At 41.8% G+C, this 27803-nt stretch overlaps 3 protein-coding genes across 3 annotated transcripts; 1 reads left to right on the top strand and 2 right to left on the bottom strand.

The window, feature by feature from the left end:
- Positions 1-16: 16 nt before the first annotated feature.
- gys1 (glycogen synthase 1 (muscle)) lies at positions 17-10221 on the bottom strand. Its single transcript, XM_026165334.1, has 16 exons — positions 10030-10221; positions 8107-8225; positions 7828-8009; positions 5468-5659; positions 5132-5317; positions 4825-4969; positions 4314-4431; positions 4059-4179; positions 3807-3913; positions 3650-3709; positions 3200-3392; positions 2825-2951; positions 2648-2743; positions 2386-2549; positions 1557-1637; positions 17-1430 (listed from the first exon to the last, which is right to left on the bottom strand). Exons 2-16 carry the CDS (start codon positions 8222-8224, stop codon positions 1185-1187), a joined length of 2136 nt encoding a protein of 711 aa, XP_026021119.1. The 5' UTR covers position 8225; positions 10030-10221; the 3' UTR covers positions 17-1184.
- A 2186-nt stretch (positions 10222-12407) lies between these two features.
- pold1 (polymerase (DNA directed), delta 1, catalytic subunit) lies at positions 12408-22760 on the top strand. The gene is made up of 27 exons (XM_026165333.1): positions 12408-12670; positions 13512-13707; positions 13855-13968; positions 14169-14309; positions 14513-14638; positions 14893-15061; positions 15408-15522; positions 15653-15782; positions 15922-16088; positions 16186-16290; positions 16450-16590; positions 16700-16810; positions 16892-17083; positions 17161-17249; positions 17347-17463; positions 17870-17983; positions 18122-18269; positions 18701-18796; positions 18888-19025; positions 20831-21006; positions 21184-21336; positions 21429-21531; positions 21622-21754; positions 21932-22045; positions 22146-22198; positions 22316-22413; positions 22515-22760. Exons 2-27 carry the CDS (start codon positions 13521-13523, stop codon positions 22600-22602), a joined length of 3318 nt encoding a protein of 1105 aa, XP_026021118.1. The 5' UTR covers positions 12408-12670; positions 13512-13520; the 3' UTR covers positions 22603-22760.
- A 642-nt stretch (positions 22761-23402) lies between these two features.
- LOC113020994 (GTPase HRas) lies at positions 23403-27483 on the bottom strand. Its single transcript, XM_026165337.1, has 5 exons — positions 27173-27483; positions 26855-26967; positions 25624-25802; positions 24966-25125; positions 23403-24869 (listed from the first exon to the last, which is right to left on the bottom strand). Exons 2-5 carry the CDS (start codon positions 26963-26965, stop codon positions 24756-24758), a joined length of 564 nt encoding a protein of 187 aa, XP_026021122.1. The 5' UTR covers positions 26966-26967; positions 27173-27483; the 3' UTR covers positions 23403-24755.
- Between the last annotated feature and the right edge of the window lie 320 nt (positions 27484-27803).

Genomic DNA, 27803 nt, shown 5'->3' with positions numbered 1-27803 from the left:
AAAGAAGAGCCCGTTACTGTTTATAAAACACCAAACAGGTGTATATAGATATTTAAATTTTATTATATGTTCATCTGGTGCAAGATTGTGAGAAATGGAGTGATAGTGACAGTATACGGCTGGCAAAACCATTTCCTTTTTTCCAAAACAAATACTCAAGACATACAGTAGCTTGTTTTTCCAGCCCTTTCTCTCTGTCAGGTCTTCTACCTGTAAACACAGTTTCCATCTTAGGACACAGTACCCTTTCCCCTCTGTCTTACCTCTTTTCATTTCACAAATAAATACTTGCTGAAACAGGCGAACCAAGGAATAATTTCCACACACAAGCGCGCACAAACACAGTAGGAGTACAGTGGACACACTGTGATACTGTAAGGCACACAAACAAAATGAGAACACACTCACACACAAGGCGATACCATTCTCCGAACGAGAGCGTTTTCAGCATTATCAGTGTGTGCTCTTCATTTTGTTTCTATTTTGAGAGGTTATGCAAAAAACAAGGCGCGTGAAAGAAAGAAAAGAAAAAAAAATGCTACAAAAAGGTAGAAAGTCAAGTGTGAAGCACTGTATGGTTGTCACATCATGTGGGGCACGAGTGAAAACGACAAAAAGAACAGATGCTCTTTCTGGCTCTTAATGCATAATATTGCTATGTGGGCTTTTTCACAGGAAGCTTCCCGTTTTGAACTTGTAGAGATGGTAAGCTGGTAAAAAAAAAAGGAGAGATAAGCTGTTCTCCCAGCCCTGACCTACGTTTGAATGAAGTATAAAATCCGACTCCACAGTTTGCTGTTAATATTAATGATCCTCTGTTAGATCCACGTTACTCACTGTTAGTATTCTACAAAAATCCAGCAATCCTGATTTGTTTTCCTATGTGTTGATCTGTCAGTTAACCTTTTTCCTTTTAAGTTGCTGCATTTACTTCACAAAGCAAACTACCGGTCACACTGCTGGTGTAACTGAAACAATACCAAAATATATCAAACTGACAGATACTGTTTTTAAAAATTCTGAGGTACGCACAGGTTGGGAAGACACTGACAGTAATGCATTTTGTCACAACATGCCAATATTAAATTCGTCACACGCGTTCACGCAGCCACAGTCGTCTACACGGACAACTTGAACCACAGATAAGAGTTTCACTAGTGAGGTTTAGCAGTAGTGCGTCGGTCTCAGTTTTTCTCGCTCGTCACCTCGTCGCCATTCCCGTTGGCCCCGATGATGGCGATGGACTTGTTTTTCATAGGCAGCGTGTAGGGCTGGCGGATGTTCACCTTGTCCTTTTCGGCCTCCAGGTCCTCGTCGTAGCGCTCGTCATCTTCGTTGTCTTCAGCCTCGCTGTGGTGCGGGGAGGAGTGGCGGGACAGGGCTGGAGATGGTGGCACTGAGGCTGGTCGGGGGTAACGGAAACCGGCGGTCTGAGGACAGGAGTGAAAGTATTAAAAACATAAACAGGAAGAGGACCCTTCAAAAAAAAAAAAAAAAAAAACCTCACATTTGTTTTAAATACTGTGTCTATTAAAAAAAAATACAAGTTAACTTACTTGGGCTGTATCCTGAGGTTCATATATGAAGGTGTCAGGGAAGGCTTTAGCCAGGGCCATGTGGCGGGCAGCTATATAATACTAATGAAGAAAAGAAGGAGAAATTAAAAATAAATAAATAAATAACTGTTGTAAAGATTTTATCTGTGAGACTCGTTGTTGCAAATAGTAGAGAAATACACAAGAAACTCCAAAGAAGGAGTTTCTTTCAATAACTAAAGAACTTTAAGTAAAATCTAGAGCAAGGATCTCAAACTGATGTTAGATGGTGGGCAACACACAGCCCACTGAGCTCAAGAAGGCCGATGAGTGAAACTCTCCTGTCTGTCAGTCTAAAGAACTTTAATTACACATTTAACTGCTGAGACATAAGAAAGAGAAGTGCAATTTCAACAATACATCTCGTGATAAACAAAAGCCTGTCAGTGCGACTCTTTGGATTAAACCATAAGATATAAATGTGCAAAATCACAGAAAAAGTTCTGTTCATTCATTGTGTAGACTGTTCAGTTTTGTTTTGTTTTTTAAATGTGAACCAAACGTAGAAGCATACATTTCTATAGTAGATAGTTCCTTGTTTTTTCTCCTTTTGTCATTTAATTGTTTATATATTACTCAATTACTTTTGTAGTATGAATGGCCACGGGGAGGACTTTAACAGCAGGAAAAGCTCAAAAATGTATGCCCCCCTTCACATTTTCCAAACCTGCCAAAAAGGCTGAACTGGAGCCTTTGGCCTTATGTTTGACACCCCTGATCAAGAAGGAAAACAACAAAGACAATGAAGGCCGAGGGGTCCAGAGATGTGCAACAGGATTTGTAATGTTACCCTGCCGAGGTATTTCCAGTCCAAGAGATCGCTCAGACGCTCAGTGCGGTTCCTCTGGATGATCCGTTGGCGGCGGCTCTGCTTGCAAAACTGGAACAGGAAGGAAGTGAGCTGGTTGCATGACTCGTCCACTCCCCGACACCTGCGGTCCAGGATGTAGATACCTGCAAAGCGAAAAAGCAGCAGTTTTTCCTGATTATCTTAAAAAGAGGACTTCTTTTGAAAAACAGTAGAATTTAGAAGAGAAGGCATGAAGATGCACCATATGCCGTTGGGTCTGCTATGTGTTCCTCCATGAAACAGCCAAAACCTGACAGGTTAGTGGAGATTGATGGAATTCCCATGACAGTGCACTCAGCTGATAAACAGGGAAACAATAATTAGTACTTTTATATTAATACACACATAGATGCATCTTGTCAGCATGAATGAATCATACCAGGTGTGTAGCCCCAGGGCTCATAGTAAGAGGGAAAGACGCCAAGGTGGCAACCTCTTACAAACTCCTCGTAGTCCATTGGAAGAAGAGGAGAGGTGGATGAAAGGAACTCGGGATGGAAGATAATCTAACAGATGAAGAAGAAATTCAGTGTTACAGACAGATAGGGCACACTGCCAGAACCAGCAGCATGAGGGGTAATTCAGATTGAGGAAAAAATAAAATTACAGAATCATGCTCACAACACTTTTTTCTTTCAGGTGCGACTATGATACCTCACAAACTAAAAAAAATAAATCAAAATAAATTAACAACTTAAATCCCAGAAAGGCGACAGGGAATCTTCCAGCGGTCACCTCCTGTCACGTGACCTACCTTGACCCGGTCAGCAGAGCTGTTGAAAAGGCCAATGCGGCGAACACAGTTGAGGATGGGGTCGCTGCTGTCCTCCAGCATGTTGTGAGTGCAGATCGGAGGCTGGCACTGTCTCTGAGTGGCAAAGATGGCGCGCTTCATGATCGTGAAATCCTCTTTGTCCAGCATCTTCGACACATCTGGCAGCTGCCCACTGAAGAAAAAGCTCGAGTTAATGTTAAAACGAAACTCACAGCACAAAAAAAACAAAAAATCAAATAATTAGCAGGTTTGAATTTAATAAAACCAATAAGATTTCAACGTTTTTACAAATTCAGGTATATCCAAGTTTAATGCATACCTTTATTGGGGACTATTTATTAGGAGATATTTGTTGTAATAAGCTGGGTGTCTAATACTTTTTACATCTTACAGTTTTTAAGAGGCAGGATTAAAAAGTGGTCGACTTACACCAGAAGTGACTCATAAAGTTTCTTTCCAAAGCGCTCCTTCACAGTCTGAGCAGTATCCCTGCCAGGGACAAAAAAATTAAAAAAATAAAATAAAAATTCAAATCCATTACTCCTTTAAGTTCAAAATGAATAACTACATCTTTAAAGAACCTCACCAGAGCTGCTTCCTGACTGCTTGGCCCTTCAAGGTCTCCACATTGAAGTTGTTTGTCCGAGCTGGCATGATGAAGAATGCGATCACTGTCACGTCACTGTGGTTGACCTTTGATGGACCATACAGACACTGGAGTTAGATTTTGTTTTATCTTTTTAAAAAAAACAAAAAAAAAAACACCTAGGATTGACCTTTCTCCTTCCACATCTGTGAACACATGTGCACATCTGTGAACACAGCCACACATACGTACTCTCAGTAGATAATTGAGTCTGGCTAAAGCCTCCAAGAAGATGTCGGCTCCTTTGTTGGAGAATTCGTACCTCCCAGCGATGAAGAGGAACAAACACTTGTCCAGGTTGAAGTCGAGGTGTCTGATGGTCAGATGGTCACCAACATACAATTTAAAAAAAAAATAAAAATACACAACTTGATTTGTCACTTCCCCTTTCTGGCTAAATTCATTAACTTTTAAGCACTTTACACACGCTGTGACGTGCGGACTAACCCATAGAAGTGTCCCCTGACAAACTCCTGAATCCGACTCTTGCTCTGAGCGTGGAGGTTTTGAAACTCGTGCATAGCTGAGAACTTCTTCACGTTGAGCCCGTTGGGAGTCACGATATCTGTGGAAGCAGGCAAAGCATAAGCATGCAGTAGAGAAAAGGTGATGATTTGATAGTCAGGTAGATTAAAAATCTCCAAAGCATAATTAATACTCGATATGTATAGTTCAGGCTGAAGTAGTTTTAAAAGAGTGAGTAATTTAAAGTGGAAAAAAATATTACTATGTAACATTTTTAAAGTGGTTTTTGGGAAGCTGTTACTTTTTTGTTCTTAAGACAAAATGAGTCATGATTTTTAAGGATTTTCTAAGGGTTAATTTAAAATAATACTACACTGAAAGCATTATATTATATATATTATATTTTACATATTCAGACTTCTATATTCAGAGTATTGCAGGGGGAGCTGGAGGCATGCTGCCGTCTTACACACACCAGTCCACTGCTACACACCTGGTTTCCTCTTGAGCAGGTGTTCAGCCTCAATGGCAGTAATTTGAGACACTGTGGTGAAGACGTGGGCACAGTGTGCCGCTGCACGCTCTATACAGTAGCGATGGTAGATTTGTCGATCGCCCGCTTCCTTGTCTACATTGAACTGAACACAGACAGACCACAGAGAGTCTATAATGTAGTCAGCTATTTTTTGAAATAGTTCATATTTATATTCATATAAATCACACATTCAAAGCCAACAACTGCTTGATGGCATCTTTATTTATTTATTGAACTGATACTTAATAAAAAAGCAGCTACATACCTCTGCTAGGTTGTTATAGAAGTCCACGTTTCCAGCACACAGGTAGCGCCCCAGGAGTGTAGCATGTGTGGTGAAGATGGTTGCCACTGGAAGCTGTCTCTGTCTACACAACACCAGCCCCAGCCCTGCCAGCCACTCATGGAAATGGGCCACAATGTGCGCAGGCTGCTCACACTGGGCTGCAAACTGTGATTTGGAAGGAAAGAAAGGGTTCAGATTAGTTTAATATGCTGCTTTAAAGAGCCCTTTAAACTGCTGGAGGACCTACAGATAATCCATCTTTATGTTTTATGCCCGTTCTCATCAGCTGTGTAGTATTAAGTCTGAGCTGCTGACCTCTCCCAGAAGCCAAGCGGTCAGGAAACCAAACAGCACCGCATCGTTGGCCTCACGGTCAAACCATGGCACGCCGATGGAACAAAGCTCCCACAGCTCGCTCTTCCAGGAGTCTAAAGACCAGGCGGTGAACGCGATATCAATGAGCACAACGTAGGGACTACCTTCAATAAGCCAGCGGCCAAAGTAGACCTGTAAGAAAACAGACAAGGGCGAAAGGGAGAAAAAAAAAAAGGTTAGTCCTTCTCTCTCTAACATAACGTAAGTGAATGACTTCTATGTCTTTACAAAAATGTATTCCAGTCTAAGAAAGCCTGGATTGAGAATTTCTCGTTGTTAGAATTGCAATTCATGCTGCTTAGAACGCAACTAAAGTGGAATAGTTTAATACACTAATGCCAAAACTAATGATCTAAAATTTGTACCAGCAATGAATAAACCTTTAAAAACACATCATCTGGTAATCAAATCACCATCTTCAATTCTTAAAATGACATTGAGGTTCTTACGTTCCTTCAGCCTTATTTAGGCTGCACAGAACCATGAACAGGCAAATTATTTCCCCTCCTCCCACTTTCCACTGCTGGCACCCTGCCCCCACACCACTTGTGCATCTGTAAGCAACCCTGGGCCCCATTCATTCAGTGTCCACAACTACTACCACTACTACAGTCTTTAGCAGGTCTGAAAAATTTGTTATTTAACAAAGGTTGCATGAAAGTGCATGAAAAACAAAGACATTGCATGGGAATTGATAGGATAACTTTAAATTAGTCAATCAAATGATAATTAACTGTGAGCAGCTCTATAAAAGCAGACGTTTTGCCAGTTTTGCTTGTCTGGAACATTCAGGTATGTGTTAACAATCCCTCAATCATCCCATGAGTGGAAAAGCAAATTCCCCTCAAGGTCAAACTGTTCAATGAGCCATATTTGTTGAAAACCAAACACAGCACGTCAGCACAAATACCTCATACTGACTGTCAAGCACGGCAGTGGAGGACTGATGATGTGGGCTTATTTGCAACCCCAGGACTGGGGCACCTTGCAGTCATGAAGTCCACTATGAACCCGTGTGTATATCAAAGTATTAAGGGGTCAAATGTGACCCCAAATATCCGATAACTAAAGCTTGGTAGAAAATGGGTCCTGCAACAGGACAATGATTACAAGGACGGCAGGAAATTTGTGGCTGAAAAAGAAAAGAATCAATGCATTTTCTTAGCCCAGTCAGAGTCCAGACCTGAACATGATGGAAATACTCTGGTGGGACATTAACAAAGAGCTGCATGAACTGAGGCAACCGTTTAAAGAAGAGTGGATCAAAATTCCACCACAACCATGATCAGAGACTGATAATGTCAAACAAAAAACAAAACAATCCCTAAAAGTTACTGCTGCTGTTTCTACAAACTACTGAGTCACGGGGTGCACTCTTTCCCCCCCCACACTGCTTCTGCAAAATAACAATGGCACAGTGAATATGTCATGCACTGTTGTTCATCAGGTTGTATATAAATTATTTCAGTATTTAGTAAGAATCAATAGATTTTTATTATGTTCTGATACCGGTACATAAAACCTTAGACGTTTTGTTTGAAAATGGGAGGGTCCTGGGATGATACCTGTAATCCACTGGGCAAAACTAAACAAAACTATCATTACAAACCAAACTTTCAGACACACCGAGTGTTGCTGGGACACCCTTATTAGCAATGTAACATAAGTAATGTTATCTTCAGATGCCTCTGCTGTTGAACCACATGTGCACACAGAAACAAAGAGCAGAGGAGAGGGAAGGAACTAGTAACATAATATGAAACATGCAAATTCAGTGTTGCTGCAGCCTGCTTTTGCTCTCTTCTTGTCCCATCAATTGTGGCTGAAAGTAAACCATACAGGCTTTACTGACCTGGCTGCACTAACCCCTTTAAAAGCGTACCGCTACCAGTCCTAACCTTTTCCCACAACTCCACATTACACTCAGAATGACACAGCACAAAGCTTTAGAAGTATCACACTCCGTCATCTATTTCTGGAGCGCATTTGTGAGAAAGAGAGAGACAGAGAGACATCGATACAACTTCTAACCTTTGCGGGGGAAATGTCACTGGGTTTTGAGTTGTGGTCAAGGACAGAAGGCTGGGCAGAGTGGGAGTGTGTCAGATGTAAAAGATGAGTGAAAGATGAACTCTAATTGGGCGTTAGAGCGCACATTCACTGCATGCATACACAAATAAACTATTAGTACCTCAGCCACGAGTTGTTAGGATGACTGCCCGTCAGTGGATCGTATAAATTTAACTCAGTGTCTGTGTGTGTGTAGGGGTGTTTGTGTTTTAGTTTACATATGGTAGTACCTTACACCCACTGGAGTTCATCTTGTCAATGGTCCGCCTGAGTGCGGGGTTTGTGGGCTCGATCAGCTCCACCTGAGTGCGCACGTTGCTCTCCACATAGGGACCCACCAGGAAATAGTTCTCCCCCCATTCCTCTGAGGTCAGACGGGCTTTGGTCTGGATGACGGTGTAGATGCCTCCAACTTCACACATAGAAAGATATAATGTGATTCAACACAAACGACATTGTCTTTTGGCATAATTTTTTTTAATTATCTTCAAAAACCACCAAACACTTGCCTTTGTTAGCAACCTCCCAGGCTATTTCAAAAAGGACGGCATCCTCTAAATCAAACTCCTCGTCCCATTCCTCCAGTCCTGACAGGGACGTGACAGACAGGCTTCGAGCCAGCGGCATGCTGGGTAAATATAGAAGACACTCCGCTGAGACGGGGACACCTTACAACCACACACACACAGACACTAAACTCCTCATCTTTGATAAAAGCATGTCAAGTTTTTTAATACGTTGTCTAAATCATAAACAAAAGCCACTCTTAATCTTTAAACTTCACCAGGTTAACCTCAAGCGGCTTCAATGAGCAATTTCCTCTTAACCAACATCTCCTCACATAGCTATATGAAACCTTTACGCTTTCATTAAACAACACACCCGGTTGCATCATTCTTACGACATTACACAACTGGAATCCAAACTCAACATATCTCACTTCTTTTCACAAGTCTCATTTCCACACATTTCACCTCTTTCCCTGATATAAGATAAACCTGCAGCTGCTCTCACAGGAACCAAGCGCCTGGTCAAACAAACGCACTAAAGTGTTGAGTAACAGTAGTCTATCTTCAGGTTTCCTTGGGTCACCATCTAATAGAACCACAGGGCTTCTTCTTCACACATGCACAGAAATGCACATCACTTTGACAGAACATTTTATTTCCAAGCACTCCTGCACCTGCATCATTAGTACTGGACATTTAAAGGTCAGTCCTCTACTTTGAGTTCAAAACCGGGTGTTCTGTTCCTGCTTGTAGATCTGATGAAACTTCTGGCACAAATAATAATAATAATAATAATAATAATAATAATAATGGATTGGATTTATATAGCGCTTTTCAAGGCACCCAAAGCGCTGTACAGTTCCACTATTCATTCACTCTCACATTCACACACTGGTAGAGGCAAGCTACTGTAGTAGCCACAGCTGCCCTGGGGCAGACTGACAGAAGTGAGGCTGCCATATCGGCCCCTCTGGCCAACACCAGTAGGCGGTAGGTGTCTTGCCCAAGGACACAACGACCAGGACAGAGAGCCCCACAAAGTGGGGAGAGCCATGAGAACGGATAAACAGATAAGGACACTGATCAGGTATAAACTTGATCCTGTAGCAAATGTTGCTGATGATGAGCTACTGTAAAAAGCAATCAGCTGATGTTCATGCATGCAAACCAATAGCCTCTTCCACATGTTACAAAAATCCTGTCTGCGCTTTGATTTTTTTTAAGGTAATTTTTTTTTTTTTTACTGTAAGGAAGAAGATGATACTCAAATTCCAGCGTGTTTGCGCTGAGCTGCTACTGATAGCACTGAACACAAGGCTGACCCCGGGCACTCACAGACGGAGAAGCCTTCAAGTTGATGACAAACCAAACACTTAAGCTTTGCATAAATTTGCCTTCTTATTTTTTGGATGTAGCCCCTCGAAGATTCTGTTCTGATTGTGTTTTTATAGCGAGATATGAAAGGTCCTCAGTCCATCATCACCATGCTTTACACCGATCCTGAGCGTAAACACCTTACTGCTGAATTAAACTTTCTCTGGAAATCCACATGGGATTCCCCCCGGCTCTGTGAAGGGGTTCCTATCTGCCTAGGATTTCATTGTAAACCATCATCATCATCATCATCATTACCATCGTGACCTTGCTGACGTCCCTTTTAGTGAATAGAGTGGTTACTGCTCAGCAGGTCCACATTGCTGGGAAAAGGGCACAATGTCCCAAGACAGGCACGTCTTGAGACCCCAGGGAGCAACAACACGCCTGTGTGCGTGTCTATCGTGAGTTTCGGGGCGAACGTGACATGAAGCACCTACTGCATCACTGCTGCGGAAAAACACAGACGCCGCGTCCTGAACCGATGCGCGCACGCCTAGGATGTATTCTATTATCACCGGGCAGGCTGAAATAAAGATGTTCACTTACCCTTCAGTTTTGTCCCAACTTCACGAAGATGAAGCACGCATTGGCAGCTGTCGCAGTCCGTCCATAAAAAGAATAACAGCGCAGAGTGAGAAGAAGAAGGGGGCGGCGGCGTTGGTTAAATGTCAGCGATTCACATTGGCCCGGTGCGCTCGGGTCGTGCGGAGGGACGGGACGCTCATGGCCTGCGATGGAGGAAGGAGGCTGGGTTGGTGAGCTTGGAGTCTCCGCCCACACATTATTCATGAGCTGCACTCCTATTGGCCCCTGGCTTCTCCGTGTCTCCGCCTTTTACATAAAACACCACAGGAACTGGGTGTTTTCCTCGGCGGGGACGTGCGATTGGCTGGGAAGTGGTTAAAGAGCTGCTGTTATTGGTGAACGAATGTTTTAGCCGTACACAAGAGGGGAGTCACGTACAGCAGGGAGCTTTTTCTAGTTTCCTGTGAGAAGGGGGAGAGCCAGAGCTATTTATAAGCTTCCCAGAGGGCTATAGTTTTAAAAAAATACAGTATGACTAGAGACATTCGTGGACTATCCTACCTATGGAGCTACTTAGAGGTATCAGATTAAAGTAAAACCTTGACCTCTCCATCCCTACAGTGAAGAGATCCAGTGGCTCTGTTATGCTGCGGGCGGATATTTGCTGGCATGTTGTTGAGAGAGGGGTCAGGGCAAACGGACACAGAGTAGTTCTGAGTGATCACATTGAACTTACTAAAAAGCATTTATAGTCTGATAGGAGTGGTCTTTTCCTGGACAGCAGTGCTCCTCCACAGGGAGTCACTGAATGGTGTGATGAGAATGTGAATCATATGCTATGGCCTCCACTAGATCCCAGCCACCACCGAACCCCTGTGGGAGACACTGGACCAGTGTGACGGTGTTCTCCACCACGCCGAAAATGATCTCTGCTGCCACTCTATAAATGTTGCTGCACACAATGAAGGATCTCAGCTTTCTTTAGGAATGCTGTTTTCCTATGTGTACAGTAAGAAACCGTACTATATGTATAGAGTATATTACTCTAACTGCAAAAGATTATTGGAAAATATTAAATCACTGCTATAATTCTTCTTTTGTAACTTCATTTAAAATAGTACACAGTAGTAGTGTATTGTAAATGCGAATACAGTAATAGTACTGTAAAAGATGCATTTAAATGCCAGTACTTTACTGTAAGATACAACAAATTCAAATTTTATTTGTCACGTACACAGTCATACACAGTACGATATGTAGTGAAATGCTTGGACAACTGCTCGTGACCTAAAGAAAACAAAAAAGGAAAAGGCTATGAATAAGATAGGAAATAAATATGAAAAATTAAAAAGGGTAAATTTAACTAGGAAGGAATAAAATATAAATTAAGGTTAAAAATGAAATAACTGTACAACACAAATTAGAATGAAGGGTAAATTTAACTGGGAAAGAATAAGATAAAATATATAAATTGAAAATAAGTTGAAAATAAAATAACTGTACAACAAAATACACAATATAGAACTATATAAGAATGTATGAAGAAATATAAATATATATATACACAATAACAGCAGCTGTACAAGTATTAACTGGAAATGAAGAATGTAGTGACCAGTGTTGTGCAATCCATAACCTTTTCCCAGCACAAAATCATCAAACCACCAAAATGGAGAAAATATTTTGACTATAATGTTCATATTTTTTAGCAGAGCTCCGAGGACGCTGGAAGAACCAGTACTAAAAGTGTTCTGCTGGCACGTGGTAACCTTACCCTTTACGAAAGCCACTTTACGTTTTTCTTTCATCTGTAGATTAGTACACTTCCTCTTGTCAACTCCAAATTGTGCAAAACAGCTTATCTCCAAACTATATTCTATTGCTCAATAATACATCTGCAGCAGTCATAGTTTAGAAAGTATAGTCTTGATTTAGTCCAGTCCATCACGTATTCGCTGGATGAGACTGTTGAGTTCAGATACAAGTGCAGACACTTTATCAGCCATTTCCTCCTGCCATGAGGATTTAACAGTTTTTATTAAAAGTGAAGTCATTTAAAGTGACAACACATATTATATATTCAGTCTGTTCTTATGAGTATATAAGAAAAATAAAGTAATTTATATCCATATATAGGCATGCATTAACTATTTAATACGTGTATAAGCATGCATGAATAAACAATTAACTAATTTGCCAATTCTAACTCAATTATACTACTTAAATGAATGAAGCATGCCAAATATCTATTTATCTGTCTATCTAAAAAAAAACAAAAAACAGGAAAGACGGTTAAAAAAAAGCAAATTTCCCTCCATTACTACTAAGTACTATCCGACGTCATTTTGCCGGGAAAACACCGTCTTTTTCTTGCACTGGGTTTAGTCGAGTCGCGCTCAACTTCCTCTTTTATGCCGTTAGGTTTCCGCCCATTCTGTGACGTGGTTGGCCATTGCTTTATTTCTTAGCCTGGTATCTAGACGCAAAATTTCCGCGCGTTCGTCGGTGAAAGTTTGCAAATCAAAGAAGGGTGGCGGGAGCAGTTCTCAGTCCGGTTCTGTTGTGAGGAAGTGCCATTGTTAGGCGTTTAGAAGTTAGAAACGCAGCAGCCACTGATAGGTTTTCGTGGCAGATTTCACGGAAGGATTGCTTCTACAACTGGGTAAGATTAGCCCGAGGGCGCGAGACCTGTATGTGTTTATACCCGCGCGCTAGCTTACTGCCTTAGCTCTTACAAAGAAAAGAAACGTCCGTGTACCTTGTCATGAGGCTTTACTGCTCCATTATTGAGTGTCATATAATTTCATACCTTCCAGTCAAATGTTACATTTGAAAGTACGCCACTGACACGTGGATGAATTATCACAAATGTAGAGGTGAAGGGGACAGAGACCTGCACTGTTTGGATGTTAGGCTAACTGTGTAGTGTGCTGTGTGGAGCTACAAGGTGTGCGACAGCACTCACAGTAACATGGCAACAGGCTGTGCGGTGGGAAGGTTGTGGATGATTACTACTAGTCCCATGACTAATAAGCACCAGTTTGTTTTACTGTGTTTTTGACGGTCGGTGTCGAGACTGCATGTGTTCCCTTTTAAACTGTGTTCTGATATCGCTCCTTCTTATTGTAACTCTGTACATTCTACCTTTCACTTGTAAATACCCTCCAGTGCAGCTATAATGAGTTATTACTGAAAGCATTGCACTAATTTTATCTGTCACTGGCCTACATTACATATTTACTCATTATATGAGTATACTGATACAGATCAGGAGTAATATAGACTGAGCAAAGAGTCATACTTACAGGATTTTCCTTGCATAAACAATTTTGGTTCATTTCTGTTTAGAAAATGGTTAGAAGAATATGTTAAGTTAACTAAAACTCATTTTCCTAACTACACTTTGACCGCATGAGCTTGCACATTTAAGTGCTTAAACATATTACAGACTTTTAACCTCCAAGTTTGTTCCATAGATTTTTACCAAGTTTTCTTTAAATCAGCTTGCAGGCATGGATCATAAACGACACAACGGCAGCCGTCTCATGGGTGGTCCATCCCAGGCCAAACGGGGTAAAACAATGGGTGAATGGGAGGACAGTCCTTCGCAGTTTGAAGAGGAGTTGTCCATGTTTGAAGAAGCAGATATGGATGCAGAGGAAATGGAGGGGCAGGCGGGACACGATGTTATTCCAGTAGGTGAGTATTAAACTGCAAAGCGCACATTCACAGGTGATGTAAATGTTCTCATCACACAGGAGGAATTTAATGAGTTATTTAGTGACCTGTAGTAAAGTTACAGATCCCTCAAGCATGATAATTTAATTTCTTCTTCCATCCTGTCAGGTGACCTTTTCTCAGCAGACCTAAACCCTCGCTGGCGACGTCCTCCTGCCCCCTCACTGGACCCATCATCTGATACTCTGGTGTTCCAGCAGATTGATCTGGACTACTATTTGGGTAATTATCAAATATAATGTTTGTCAAAGCTGCTTTTGCTCTAAATTTGAGTCCCAGAAATATCGACCTGGCGAGCTTGTAGCATGATATGAAAACATCCGAGCTGACTTACAGTTATATCAACCTTTCAGAGCATATTCGTTGTTGCTTATGAATATTGTGGTGTGTAATTTGGCTTTCAATGGTTTTGTGTCATGCAGGGGAAACGGTAGCGGGCATGCCCGGTCAGTCGCAAGGAAAAGTGCCAATCATTCGGATGTTTGGTGTAACAGACAATGGCAACAGCGTGTGCTGCCATGTTCACGGCTTTGCCCCTTACTTCTACGTCCCTGCTCCAAATGGTGAGTGCTTGTCATCATGTTGACTTTGCATTTATGTGGTATACTATGTTTCCTCACTATAAATAGCTTTAAAGTAGCTGTTACAGTTGTAACCTCTTCTCTTTGTTCTGAGCTGTCTAATTTCTGCTTTTAGGGAGAAAATAATAAAAATGTAATTCATGCTCTAAATCTAATGTTGCCCTCTGGTTGCTTTAATTGAAAAGGGTTCATGTCTGCTCACCTGGTGGAATTTAAAAAGGAGCTGAACTCTGCTGTCCTGAAGGACATGCGCTCCAATAAGGACAATATCTCAGTCACAGTGTTGGCTGTGGACATCACCCGCAAAGAGAGTGAGTACAAGTTTATTATTAAGTGGAAAAAAAACAAAAAAACAGAGTCTGTGAAGACAAGCACAAATGCAGATGTGTATTGTGATCAAGGTCTTGAACCTTGTTGGATAGCAACATTCAGTAATACATTAACTTTTATACTTTATTACTGTGTGTTACAATCTTATACGATTATAAAACAAAATGGTGTTCATTTGAGATGAAAACGTCACTTATCCCTCTTTTTGTTTTTGTTTTTTGTTTCTTTCTCACAGGCATGTATGGTTACCATGGGAAACACATTATCGATTTCTTGCGGATAACCATGGCGATGCCTCGTCTCATCGCCCCCGCAAAGAGACTGCTGGAACAGGGCTTTAAGTTTGCCCATTTCCCTACCAGCAATTACCAATCCTACGAGGCCAACATAGACTTTGAAATCAGGTGTGTGTGCTTAAGAAAAAGGTACAAAATAATTTGGAAAACATGGTGGAGAGATGAAAATGACCGTTATCGTTTAAATACACAAAAGGAAGCTGTATCCTTTTTTGAAAATACCAAAAGAACCCGAAGGTTAAACTTATACTCACTGTAGCGTTTTGTTGATGCAAAAACACTGTTGAAATCCCAGCATTGTTAAAGTGTTCAAAGGAAGCCATTTATTGTAATTAACGAAGTTATGTGGATAAATGTTGTATGTAGAAAACTGCCAGTAAATTTAAAAAAACAACAACATTGTGTCTCTTTAGACTGTGTGTGTATATGTTCATGCATGTGTATGTGTTGTCAGGTTTATGGTGGACAGCAACGTGGTGGGTTGCTGTTGGATTGAGCTCCCAAAAGGGAAGTACAGAGTGCGCGAAGAGAAGAGCACGGGTAACACGAGTTCTCAGTCCCCAGGAAAGGTGGGTGTACAATCTCTCACGATGTTACCTTGGTCACTAGTTTAATTTCATGTTCGATCGTGCGGTTTTAATGTTTTTGTATAGGTAAATGGTGTTTGTGAACTTTGCCACTCTTGTTCTTTTCCTCCAGGCCTCCTTGTGTCAGTATGAGGTGGATGTGGGATGGAAGGATCTGATAAGTCACCCTGCAGAGGGAGAGTGGCAGAGGATTGCACCACTCAGAGTCCTCAGCTTTGACATAGAGTGCGCAGGAAGAAAAGGTGCTTTGTTTACACAAGAATTCTCTGAAGTTCTTACTCTGCGTTAGAATAACTGTTAAAAAGTTATTTAAGCGCATGACCAAGGCTGGTCTAACTTGATGAAAATCAAATGACTCTGGTGTTGCCTCTTTACTTCCAGGAATCTTCCCTGAACCGGACAAAGATCCTGTGATTCAAATTGCATCTATGGTGCAGCGTCAGGGTGAAACGGAGCCCTTCATTCGCACAGTCTTCACCCTGCAGTCCTGCGCCAGCATCGTTGGCTCTCAGATACTGTGCTTTACACAAGAGACGAAGTTACTGCAGGTATACACATGTACACTTAAAGCAGTGAAATGCATACATAGTTTGATATGGTTTCCTTTCAAGTCATATTTTTTTTGTTTTGTGTCTGTATGAGCAGAGCTGGGCTGAGTTTTTGAGGACTGTTGATCCGGACATTATTACTGGCTACAACATCCAAAACTTTGACTTTCCGTACTTGCTCAACAGGGCAGCTGCTTTAAAGGTTAGATGGAGCTTCATTTATTTTAGTCCACTGACAAAGCCTGAAATATTCTTGAAAGATGAAGCTTCAACATGTATATTGACGATTTAATGGAAAAACCTAATTGCGCACTCATTCCCGTGTTTATCCACTAGGTGATAAATGTTCTCTCATTTTCAGGTGAATTATTTTCCGTACTTGGGCCGAGTGCGAGGCATCAAATCAGTTTTGAAAGACTTGAATTTTCAGAGCAAGCAGATGGGCCGCAGAGAAAACAAGACCATTAACATGGAGGGCCGTGTTCAGTTCGACCTGCTGCAGGTCAGTACTTTCTCTTTCTGTGCAGGTCAACAAAGACATGCGGTACATTTTGTATTTGGGAATGTTGTTAGGGGAAGACTGAGCTTTGAGTTGGTGCCTTTTCTTTCAGGTTCTTCTCAGGGATTATAAGTTGCGCTCATACACATTGAACGCTGTGAGTTTCCACTTTTTGCAAGAGCAGAAGGAGGATGTGCAGCACTCAATCATCACTGATTTGCAGGTAAGATCAAGACAGCCTTGTTGGGAATTTAAAAAAACTATCTAATATTAATTTGTTTTTCCCTTTCTTCCTCTGTCACAGAATGGAAATGAACAGACGCGCCGTCGTTTGGCAGTCTACTGTCTGAAAGACGCCTATCTGCCCCTGCGCCTGCTGCTGAAGCTAATGTGTGTGATTAACTACATGGAGATGGCCAGAGTGACCGGTGTGCCTCTCACGTACCTGCTCTCACGAGGCCAGCAGATCAAAGTAGTCTCTCAGCTGCTGCGACAGGTAACAATGCCGAAGCGAACATGGCTCCTGCATTTGCATACCTGGGATTTGGAAACTGAGTGCGTGTTTATGTTTAGGCCACAAAACAGGATCTGGTAATGCCCGTTGTAAAGACAGAAGGAGGCGAGGACTACACTGGAGCTACTGTCATTGAGCCAGAGAAAGGGTAAATGCATCTATGTTTGTGCCAGTCCACTGTTGTCTTCACGTGTTACATCTGCAGCCTTGTCATGTAATTTTCTACCCTGCTCTCTTCCGTGTAGATATTACAGCCTTCCCATTACCACATTGGATTTCTCCTCCTTGTATCCGTCCATCATGATGGCTCACAATCTGTGCTACACCACTCTGCTGCAGAAAGGCTCAGTGGAGAAACTGGGGTAAGCAATTTTCTTTTTAGGTGATCCTGTGGTGTAATGGTTTATGCATTCTCCTAACAAGCAAAACTCAGGATTCAGAGATTCTGAGATTTGCATCCCTTTGGGGTTGTCTCAGGACAGAGAACCAGTGTTAAAAGTCAGCCAAATAAAGCATGCAGACAAACAAGCTTAATGTGTTTTGTCTACTTCCATTGAAAACTACAAAAATTATATTGAACAGTATTCAAAGGGTCATGTGAAACTAACAAAGCAATTGAATTTATAGGTAGGCTTCTTTAGCTAGTTTAAGGCCATTAACCAAGTTAAGATCAGAACAGTTGTGCACGATGTGAATTCACTTTATTCATGCACTGTTTATATTATATTTGAGTGAAAGCTGAGTCATTAACCGATTGTATGTGTTCAGCCTGGCTCCCGAGGACTTCATCAAGACTCCAACAGGCGATCTCTTTGTGAAGAGTTCTCTAAGAAAGGGACTTCTCCCAGAGATCCTGGAAAACCTGCTGTCTGCCCGAAAGAGGTTTGAATTGTTTAAAATCAATCACAGAAACTGTTTGGACTGGAATGACGATCTTCCAAAAGCTGTAGAAGAAGAGTTGAGTTGGAAATAGTTGATCTATGAGTTCACAACCTGTGTGATCCCACCGTCTGTCTGCAGGGCCAAAGCAGAGCTAAAAAAGGAAACAGACCCCTTCAAGAAGCAGGTGCTGGACGGCCGACAGCTGGCCCTCAAAATCAGCGCGAACTCTGTGTATGGCTTCACGGGGGCCCAAGTGGGCAAACTGCCCTGCCTAGAGATCTCACAGGTCAGCGCTTTAGATCGGATGACTTGTTTTGGACATCAAATGTTCACAATTCAGGATCTGCAACACTGCATTTGTCAGTCTAAACCAGGTTGCCTTCATTAAACTACTTTGCACAGTACTTTGTATTGTGCACAGATGTAAACAGAAAACATCAGAGATGTAGGGCAAAGATTAGTGTTGAAAAAGAAACCACAGAACAGGTGGAGAAAAATGTTACCCTACCCCCCTGAAAAAATACAAAAACAAAGACTTTCTGTAGGTGATAGCTGAACTACAGTGATCTCAGTTTCAGGCTGTTTTGTGAGAAGATCTTTTCCCTAAACATCAAAACTTCTGACCTGCAATGTGGCTGAAATGCTAAATGTTTTTCCAGCATCATTGGTAATTTAGTGATTTAAATGTATTGAAATATTGCATTTTGTCTCATCCAGAGTGTCACTGGTTTTGGAAGACAGATGATTGAGCAAACCAAGCAGCTGGTGGAGTCTAAGTACACACTTTCCAATGGCTACCAGGCTGACGCCAGGGTGAGCCCAGTTATGAACCAATCTCTTATTCCTTGATGATCTGATGTATCAAAAACACTTGACACGTTATATGTTTTGTTGTCCTGTTCAGGTAATTTATGGAGACACGGACTCTGTCATGGTAAAGCTCGGAGTTGCAACAGTAAAAGAGGCCATGGATATCGGGAGAGAGGCGGCCGAGTGGGTATCATCCCATTTCACACCACCCATCAAACTGGAGTTTGAGAAGGTACCGGTTCAGTCCAGAAATGTCTTCTCCGACTTCTCTACATGTGCACTGCTTAAAACACTTGGTCTCGATATTTTTGTCCTGTTAGGACAGATGAGCCATTGTGAAACAGTTTCAGCTGTTTTGGTGCAAATGAAAGTGACAACTAGTGCATGCCAAAGGCAGCAACAAGATGGCCCCCAAAAAGAGAAGTGGTTTTTCCAGGTGGTGGTCACGGTCTCTCCTCTTTCCTCCTGACTGGTTTTACAGTCTGTTACACAAAGCACACATAGAAGATTCTGAGCCCAACAGCAGCACTGTCATCTGCTCCTGGAGGAACAGGCTTCATGACCATGGTATAAGGGTCTGACAGCTTTTACTGTGACCTTTGCATGTAGCCCAGTGGCGTGCAGCTTGAGTGGTATTTGCCGGGGAATGACAGAACTGGCAGATCCAAAAACGGCTGAAGAAGCTGAAGTTGCTTCAGCAACATTTGTAGTATGAAGAACAACTTCATTCTTTGACCAGTGTGTTTTGGCCTGTAGACTCCATCAGGATCATCAAAAATACATGTAGGAAAACTGATCATATACAGTACATCCGGTACGCATGTCCACCAGTTCACTCAAATGCATGACTGTGGAAAACTTTCTTTTGATTGAGGGGGAAAAATGTAAATACCTATTTGCTACCAGTGGAGCAACAGCAAGGATGTGCTGGGTGCAAGGCCAACTGGGGAGCGACCAGTGTAAAAATGTGATGGAATCATGTTTGTCTGTCTTGAAGTTCTTAGTTTTGGTGTGAATGTAGTTTAATAAATAACAGCTGCAGATCTATTTATTTATCTTTTATATCTTGTAAATATTTGTCTCTGCATTTTACGCCCACTTTATTCGCTGCAAATACAATCTAGTCATGCCACGACATGCGCTTCATACCGTTCATGCTGCAAATGTTGCTGGCGCCTCAACATCGGTGCAGGTTAAATGAACAGACTTGCATCCCTTAAGCTGAAATAATTTTGCATTATGCTGTGATGATTAAGTGTTCCCCTTAATTTATTTAAGCAGCCTGTTATGAATCTGGTTAAACACTGTTATGAACGGCAGTGTGACTGTATGACAGAAACATGCAGCTGCAAGGCAGGGTTCTAGTTTTCAAACCTCAAATGTGATTCAAATGGATTAAGATGAGGTGATCTGAAGATCTTAATGTTCAAAAAGCACTGACCTATTACCTGAAAAACTGACCCTGCAAGATAATAAAGTCCCGAACAGTTTTGTAGCCTGTTGTTGTCACTGAAGCAGGAACTGCCCCCCCAACTCCAACAGGGGGCGCTTATGCTATGGCTTTATTTCATGATGCAGGTCTGTGTTGTGAATATAATTGGCCACATAAAAATAAAAACAAACACTACAAAGTTCACTTTCACTTTGTGATTGAAAATTAGTTTGCATTGAGAGTTTGGTTAATTTGGAATGACCTTCATTATTTTACCTTTGCTGTGGTGCATATCAGATAATTAGAAAGATAATTAGATGGATTTTTTCTTTTTCAATTGTAACCAAGCAGTACAAGCCAGCAAGTAATTTCCAGTATTTACCAGATTCGCGCTGTTCAGCACAGTCCAGGACTGTGTGTCATGTTTCAGTTCTGCTGCCCGATGTTTGGCCTTTTGCTTTCTGTATGCGTCACTGTCTTCCTCTATCCTGAGTCCTAGTGAAGGTCTAAAGGTGACCGGGGTTTGCAGTCAGGTCCTCTTAGCTTAGACCTGATGCTTTCAAAGAGCTGTTGTATTAATTATGTCTTTATTAATATTTCACCAGGTGTACTACCCATATCTGCTGATCAATAAGAAGCGCTACGCAGGCCTGTATTTCTCCTCCAGTGCAAGCACGCATGACAAAATGGACTGCAAAGGTATTGAGACCGTCCGCAGAGACAACTGCCCTCTGGTGGCTAACCTCATCAACACCTGTCTGCAGAAAATCCTCATAGACAGGTAAACGCATACTCTGGCTGCACTCAGTTTATTTTGTGGAGTCCAGAAATAAGTCATGATTTCTAAACTTTGGACTTAATTTGCTCAGCTCTGTCTTTGACAGTCTGGTTGATTATGAACCAGAGATGCTGACATGGCTTAAAAACAACAACCAGAGCTGTTGTGATGTTTCTTCAGGGATCCCCAGGGGGCCGTGGAACACGCCAAAGAGGTGATCTCAGACCTGCTCTGCAATCGCATCGACATCAGCCAGCTGGTCATCACCAAGGAGCTAACGCGCACTGCCCAGGAGTACGCTGGCAAGCAGGCGCACGTGGAGCTAGCAGAGAGGTCCGATTGGTTGATAACTAGATACCAAGATGTCTTCCTTCAAATAAGATGTTAGAGAAAAAAACGTTTAAGCCTTTAAATCTGATTTACAGGATGAGGAAAAGAGATGCAGGTAGCGCCCCCAACCTGGGAGACAGAGTCCCATATGTCATCATCAAGGCTGCGAAGGGAGCAGCGGCATACATGAAGTCAGAGGTGTGTAGGGCGTGTTGATGTTTCATCTGTTTCTTTCTTAGTGGAAACATTCAGCTTTGATAATGATCCCCATACCACATTTCCATTCAGGACCCCATCTACGTGCTGGAGAACAACATTCCCATTGACACACAATACTACCTGGAGCAGCAGCTGTCCAAACCTCTGTTGAGAATATTTGAGCCCATCCTGGGAGAGAGCAAAGCAGAAAGCATCCTGCTCAGTAAGTCAGCACACCTGACCAAGTATTTTAACATGTATGGAAAATACAAGTTTAAAAAAGTTAACTGAAATAAAAATAAGAACTAGACTTTCCAAAAACAATTATTGTGAACATAATCGTAAGAGGTGTGATGTGTTACTGTGAATCTTATCGTTGCTCTTTGGTGATGTGTTTCAGAGGGCGACCACACACGCTGTAAAACTGTGTTAACCTCAAAGGTTGGAGGCCTCATGGCGTTTGCTCAGAAGAGAAGCACCTGTATTGGCTGCAAAGCTGTGCTCAAGACAGATGGTGTGTGTGTGCAATTTCCACCTTCTTTACTTCAGCTGGTGTTTTGGAAAATGACAAAGCTGGAAGTTTTGCACATAACATGTAATGTGCATCTTTGCAGCGGCCGTGTGTGATTTCTGCAAGAAGAAAGAATCTGAGCTCTACCAAAAAGAGGTAAAGTGGCAGAGCAGAATAGCTCTGCTCTATCAGAGTGTCGGGAGATAAAAACAAAACCAATAAAATTTAGGTCTGTCTTAGTGCATTGCTAATTAGTCCACATTATCACCACAGATCTTTCACCTGAATGCGCTGGAGGAGCGTTTCTCTCGCTTGTGGACTCAGTGTCAGCGCTGTCAAGGCTCACTCCATGAAGATGTGCTGTGCACCAGGTGTGTATATGAATGACATGATCATTTTCATGATAACGGACAACGGTTGATTGGTTTGCAGCAGAATTACAATAACGCTGTACCCGCTGTCTCCTCTGCAGCCGGGATTGTCCGATCTTCTACATGAGGAAAAAGGTTCAGAAAGACCTGGACGACCAGAGCAAGCTGGTGTCTCGTTTCGGATGGTGAGGGAGACGCTAGCTCGCTGCGATCGCTCATGTGCCTAATTTCAGACGACCTTTCACTGTATTTTCTTTTGTTAAAAAAAAAAGAAATGCATATATATGACTATTTTTTTAAAATGTTTTCTAATATGAATAAATGACAATAAGTAGAGTTTTGTAAAATAAAATCAAAAAAGAAATTGTGGTTTTTACTCACTGAACATTTAAAAGGGAATCTCATTAGAAGTGATGAATCAACACGTCAACAGCGTCACATCTCCAGTTTCTGAATGACCCTGTTCAGCTGTGTACGTACTTACACACCCGAGTCTTTGACATCAAAGTGCATAATTTCACAGAAATGAAAAGGGGAACTTGATTACCTTCAGCACTTTGTCTCAGTCAAACCTCAAACCACAGCCCTTCCTCCCCACTGATTTTGCACTTCAGAAGAAAAACCCGTAAATATAGTTGCAAGCGGCAACGGTAGAGCAAAGCAGGTCTGGGGAAACTGCTAGTACAACTTCATGTTCAAAAGCGCTGATAGGTAAAACAATTTTTTCCTTTTTTCTTTTCCTTTTTTGAGAGCTGACACAATGTTTGGTGAAAAATCAGTCTGATAACTTCTGTGAGGCTTGGTCTGAAGATCACCTGTGCAAGTGCAGGTGACGCTTTCTCAAGGCAGGGCTGCCAAAAAACCTCTTAAACGTTGGAAATTTACATCATAAGCTGCATCCTAATTCAGGTACATGCACCTGTTGCCTATCAGTTATTCCCTCTCAAAAGCCTGCAAGTAACAATTATATGAACAAAATGGACACCATGTAAAAGCTGAAGACTTTTACTCGTTTCTTACAGCAGAGCGCATTACAGATTTACAACGTCTTACTCAGTTAACCTCCTTGATCATATAATAATCATATATGCATTAGGCAGTCAGAGCCCTCTGGTTAAGACAATTAAAAAAGTAAAAATCCTACATGGATGGATTGACTTGTTAGCAAGATGCAACTCCCCTGAAGTTAGTTCACTGAACAGTGACGTCGTTTTTAGTAAATACACAGATGCTGGTTTTTAAATTGTCGGATGTTTGTAGTTCAACAGAAAAATGACCACACCTCACGAGTGTTCCTGTGCTCGACATGTTTTGTGTAGTACCACAGCGTTGTTTTCACAAACTACATGCTGTGGTGGAGTTTGGTGTCACATAAACAGTGTTTGGACACAGTAATGAACCCCTGACAACACTAGCACCGGCAAAATAACTGTTAAAAATGGACTTTGGAGTCAAGTGTGAATGTTCACACCAATAACGGCCTTAAAAAAATGACGAGCAGAGGAATCAGATCGTCCGATTTTTCTCTGTTATAAATCAGCGTCTGATTCGACGCTGTATTCCTGAGTAGCTTTTAAAGTAGCACTAATTCTAAAATCTGCATTCACCACACAACAGGAAGTGACTAAAGTGCACCTGGGAGTTTGAAACACAGTTTTGAGGTTTGTTAACGGGGAAATCCTACAAGATTTTTTTTTTCTTTTAGAAAAAAATTAATTCAAAAGTAAATAATGCTGACGTGTTTCAAGCCCCAGAGACTGCACCAACCTATTTGTATTTTAAAAAATGCACACAAGGGGAACGATTTTAGAAAAGGTTTTGACTAACTACGTTTCCATGGTAAAGTGGTCTCACAGGAAAAAACATAAAACAACCTCCAAACTCTCCAGCTCACTTAAACAGTTTCCTCATGAAGTCAAACACTGACCATTCAGCAAATTTTATAAAAAAAAAAAGTGGAAATGTGCTGAGCACTACAATAACAAATGGAAATGTGACAGTGTAAAGTGCAGTGATGCATTACCGTGAACTCCTGACATCTAAATGGTCAACAGAAGCTAAAAATGACCCACTAAACTCCAATAAAACCACATTTAAAAAGTACACTTTCCCAAACGCTGCTAAATTGACACTGCACATGAATGTATGAATAACAAACCTTGTGAATACACACTATAACTGGAAACTTTAACACCAATAAAAATAGATGTTTTTTCTTTCCCCGCATGTCTACGTCCTTGTGTGGAGGTGTGTGCGATGTCTCCAAGGTGCAGGGGCAGTTGTGGGGATGAGGGGAGGAAGAAACAAGTGCTGTAAGTGATGCTGGCTCTGTGTGTGGTTTGCTATAGTATCATGCAACGTCTCTGAGTGTTCTTCTTGCTCTTCTTGTTGCTGCGGTTGGTCTCCTTGTATCTTCTGATCTCCCGTACTAGAGAATAAAAAGCTTCCTCCACACCCTGCAAAATAGAGAAGAAGCCGATTCGACGTTTCAGGAGGTTTTATTCAGGAACACAAGAATGGATTGATGAGTGCTGTCGACAGGTTACCGTTACCTGTCTGGTTTTGGCGGAGGTCTCTACAAACGGCACGCCGTAGCTCCTCGCCAGCTCCTGCGCCTGCTGCGTCTTCACTGTGCGGGTGCTGAGGTCGCTCTTGTTCCCCACGAGCACCATGGGGACGCTGTCACTGTCCTTCACCCTACTGATCTGCTCTCTGAGGAGAACACACGCGACAGAGCACGTTGCAAACGCTGGTCGATCAGTTCAGACTGACGATATTATTCAGCAGGTCAGACTGAAGACCTGTGGTCTTTTTAGTTATATCATTTGCAGACAGAATAATTTAGTTGGTGTTGCAACACTCGCTGGGTTCTGTGTGTGTTACACTTTTTATCTGTGGCTTCCCTGTTTGCAACGTTTTATATTTACAAGTCAAAACATTTTTGGAACAGTTACAAAATCTACAAATGACCCCACACAAATTGCAGAAACGCTAAGTTTATCTGCAGATATTTGGTAGACAAGTAAGTGCAGTTCTCGCTAAACAGGAAATAGCCTTTGAGTGCCTAAATGTGCACAGTTGAGACAGCTATGCACAGCTGTCTTAAATCTCTGTGTGACTGAAATAAGGAATTAGTCCTACTTGGAGACTACTGTTTGAATTCTTTGTCCAGCTGTCTGTGCTGGCGTGAACCCGCGAAACTTCCTTTACCTGTAAAGGTGAACGTCCTCAAAGGACTTGCTGTTGTTGATGGCAAACACACAGAGGAAGCCTTCTCCCGTCCTCATATACTGGTCCCTCATGGCGCTGTACTCCTCCTGACCTGCAGTGTCCAGGATGTCCAGCAGACATGTCTCTCCATCAATCACCACCTGCTTTCTGTACGAGTCCTGCAAGACAGCACGAGTTAGGCTGCAATGCATCATCCTGAGTCTCACGCTGCTGCATCATGTAGCAACAAGATCTTGGTGATTTTGAAATCAATGTGCTCAAGTGTGAATATTTTATAAGCAATTATGGAATCGCACCATTTACTGGCACGAAGGCTGACGTTTATTTACACGGGATAAATTAGAACGTGACAGTTATTTGCAGGTAAGATGATTATATTTTTATCAAATATTGCCATCTTTAAACTAGAAGGTTATCCCGAGGACATGAGCTCTGCTGAGGCAAAAGGTCTGTTTAACAATTTTAAATTAAAGAGGATTTGCACAGAAATTTAACGGATATTTGCTCATCCCTTGCCCCAATGCATCACCTCTTCATCTTGGTGTTTCATGCACAGTCTTGCTGACAAAGCTGCACCTCCAGTTCTTGCCTTGGCAGAGGACTACAGTGTTAGAAGGTTTTGGGCAGGTTTTAACAAGGTTTCTGGCCTGACTGTGACAGCAGCAGTCCACGTGGTGACGTACACCATTTGCAGACACAAAATATATAAAGACTGTGAATCTCTTAACAGAAAAACATGAAATTAAATTGTGTTAAAATCAGCTCAGTGTTAAACAAAAACACTTTAAAAGATTTGTTACACGGTCGTGCAGCAGGAATAGCAATCCTGTGATGTAACTGCACTATTGTAAAACTAAAATCTACATTAATCTGATTCTTTTTAATATGCAATGGCGATACTTAAAAGAAACGCTCCTTCTGAGGGCATAAACTGGGACTTTGCTTGTGTTGGATACTCAGTTTTATGGACAAACATTTGCCAGAAATGAAAAGAATTTATTAAATAAACACGGGATCCTTATAACTGCTCCAAGCGGCAATTCTTCCAACAACACCGGGACATATCAACCATTAAAACCGGACTAATTCTGATAGATAAAATAAAAACCTGATTAATAACACATCTGTAGCACTAATGAGCAGTACGGATGCTAGTTAAGCGCCAGATTAGACTATGTATTACAGCACTTTGCGTCTGCTGGTCACTTACCTCGATAGTTGGATCGTATTCATCCACAAAGTGGTTCTGGATGAGCTGGATGGTGAGAGCGCTCTTGCCCACACCTCCTGCCCCGACCACCACAAGTTTGTACTCGGTCATACCTGCAGAGAATGAAGCCAACAGGTGACCATTAAGACATCTAATAATTTGCCCCCTTCCTCACTGAGCTGACATGGCGAAGAAGACACTGACTGACCCAGATTTATCGGCAGACATTTAAAGTCTTTCTTTTTTTCTTTTTTTTTTGCAAAAATGTAGAGTCGACTGAAATGATTACCAAATGGAGACATAAACTGCTTGGCTTACCTTTGTGAAGAAGTTATAACAGCGTAAAATGAAAACGGAGTTTTGGACTAGATAAATGAGATTAGCTCGCTACATAACGTTAGCCTGATTTCCTTGTTTTAGACACTTGTAGAAACACTTAAGGATGTGTCCAGAACTTTCTTATCTGACCCGCGCGTCCAAAAAATATTGAAGTAAAACTGTTGAGCCACTAGTAAAAATCAGAATTTATGTTATTAAATAATTAAAATCCCAGATTCGTTCGAGTTCCTACTTATTCTTCATTGTCGTTCATTGGAAGTAGAGCGTTTTTTCTTTACGTTAATCCCCGGGTGAAGCAGCCTATGAGACCACAGCACGAAGACGGACATCTTAACTGTCCAATCACAGCAGGGAACTGGTTCGTGACCTCGCCCAGAGTTGCTGCGGTCCAATTATAAAAAGGTACGGCTTAAAACGGGCGTGGTATTTAAAAGGCAATCTTCCTCGAAATGCTCACAAAGAGAACTAAATGTAATTTGAATACCGAACAATACGACGTTATACGTCCAAAAAACAAGTTTGAAGCAAACAGCAGCTTTGTAAATGCTCAAAGTGCTTATGGGAAGTGTTACGATATTTAACTCGGCACTATACAGTACATGTGTGGTCA

Source organism: Astatotilapia calliptera, chromosome 4 (genome assembly GCF_900246225.1).
Source record: "Astatotilapia calliptera chromosome 4, fAstCal1.2, whole genome shotgun sequence".
Taxonomy (NCBI): Eukaryota; Metazoa; Chordata; class Actinopteri; order Cichliformes; family Cichlidae; genus Astatotilapia; species Astatotilapia calliptera.
This window is presented reverse-complemented; position numbering and strand designations above follow the sequence as displayed.